Here is a 1439-nt window from a genome sequence, read left to right on the forward strand (position 1 = left end):
CAGCCGCCACCCGCCCTGTGTCGCAGCACCACTGCCGGGCCTGCGGCCAGATCTTCTGCGGCAAGTGCTCCTCCCGGTACTCCACCATCCCCAAGTTCGGCATCGAGAAGGAGGTGCGCGTGTGCGAGCCCTGCTACGAACAGCTCAACAAGTGAGTCCCCGGCGCCCGCCTGCTCCCCACTCCCCGCAGCCCGGCTCTGTCCCCCCAAGGGAGGCCTGGCAGAGGCCGGCCCTGCCCCCTGTCCAGCCTCAGCTGCCCCAGACTCAGGGCGGAGCCAGGCGGGCACCCAGAGCCTGGGGCTTGTTGGAGCTTGTTGCCTCTTAACTTTTTAGTCTGGAAGTCAAACTTCCAGGAAAGACAAGGGCGTGACAAGGTGAGGGCCGCCCTCTGCCTGGTCCCTTGGTGTTGACATTGACGGTGGCTCCCTCTGCATGTGTGTTCACACACGCGTGTGGTCCTGGACCTCCGTGCGTGCCCAGAAGAGGAAGCCTCTGTTCCGGAGCCCACGCATGGCGCTGCCGTGTCCTCTGCGCCTTGTTCTGGTCCCACGAGTCCCAGTGATGTCAGGGCCTGTTCGTTTCAGCCCCCCCCCCCCCCCCCCCCCCCCCTCTTTCCGGATGTGTCCAGGCCCTTGCTGCGTGGCCCTCAGTTTGGGCTTGAGGTCCCTCGTGGTTCGGGTCAGGGCCTGTGCTCCTGGTGGGACCAGGAGGGAGGCCGTGTCCCCGGTGTGTAGGTGCAGAGGCCCGTGCTGTCCGTCTGTCTGTCCCAGGCGGTGTCCGAGCCTCACTTCCTAGAGACGGGCTGTGGTCAGGCCGGTGACTCACCAGGGTCCCCCGCCTGGAAGCACCCGCTAGTCTGAGGTTCAGTTTTTCTCTGGGGTGCGGGTGTGACCACGGTGACACTGGGGAATCCGTGGGGGCCGGGTGCAGTGCCCGGTCCCCCACAGCACCCTGTTGTCCAGGAAAGCGGACGGCAAGGCCCCCCCCACGACGGAGCTGCCCCCGGAGTACCTGACCAGCCCCCTGTCGCAGCAGTCCCAGGTACGCCCCGCGCGGCCCGCCCCGCCCTTCTCCCCGGGCCCCGCTCACCAGCCTGTCTGCCCCCAGCTGCCCCCCAAGCGGGACGAGACGGCCCTGCAGGAGGAGGAGGAGCTGCAGCTGGCCCTGGCGCTGTCCCAGTCGGAGGCCGAGGAGAAGGAGAGGATGGTGAGTGGGGAGGAGGAACCCGAGGCTGCACCGAGGTGGGGAGCTAGGGGAGCACCCTCGATGTTTGGGGAGGGCTGAGTGTGGAGGCTGGGCCTGCTATGCCCGTGCTCCCTGCGGGACACACTCTTCCTGGTTCTCCCACAGAGACACAAGACGGGGTACACAGCATACCCCAAGGCGGAGCCCACACCCGTGGCCTCGTCCGCGCCCCCCGCCAGCAGCCTGTACGCGTC

At 67.8% G+C, this 1439-nt stretch overlaps 1 protein-coding gene across 1 annotated transcript in view; it reads left to right on the top strand.

Moving 5' to 3' along the window:
• The window catches only part of HGS (hepatocyte growth factor-regulated tyrosine kinase substrate), a gene marked incomplete at its 5' end in the record, with an annotated part of 9575 nt that overhangs the window by 3711 nt on the left and 4425 nt on the right, over positions 1-1439 (top strand). Inside the window, 4 exon segments of the mRNA XM_014531236.1 lie at positions 4-151; positions 963-1041; positions 1108-1206; positions 1351-1436. Coding sequence (XP_014386722.1) covers positions 4-151; positions 963-1041; positions 1108-1206; positions 1351-1436 — 412 coding nt within the window.

Source organism: Myotis brandtii, unplaced genomic scaffold, assembly GCF_000412655.1.
Source record: "Myotis brandtii unplaced genomic scaffold, ASM41265v1 scaffold797, whole genome shotgun sequence".
Lineage (NCBI taxonomy): Eukaryota > Metazoa > Chordata > Mammalia > Chiroptera > Vespertilionidae > Myotis > Myotis brandtii.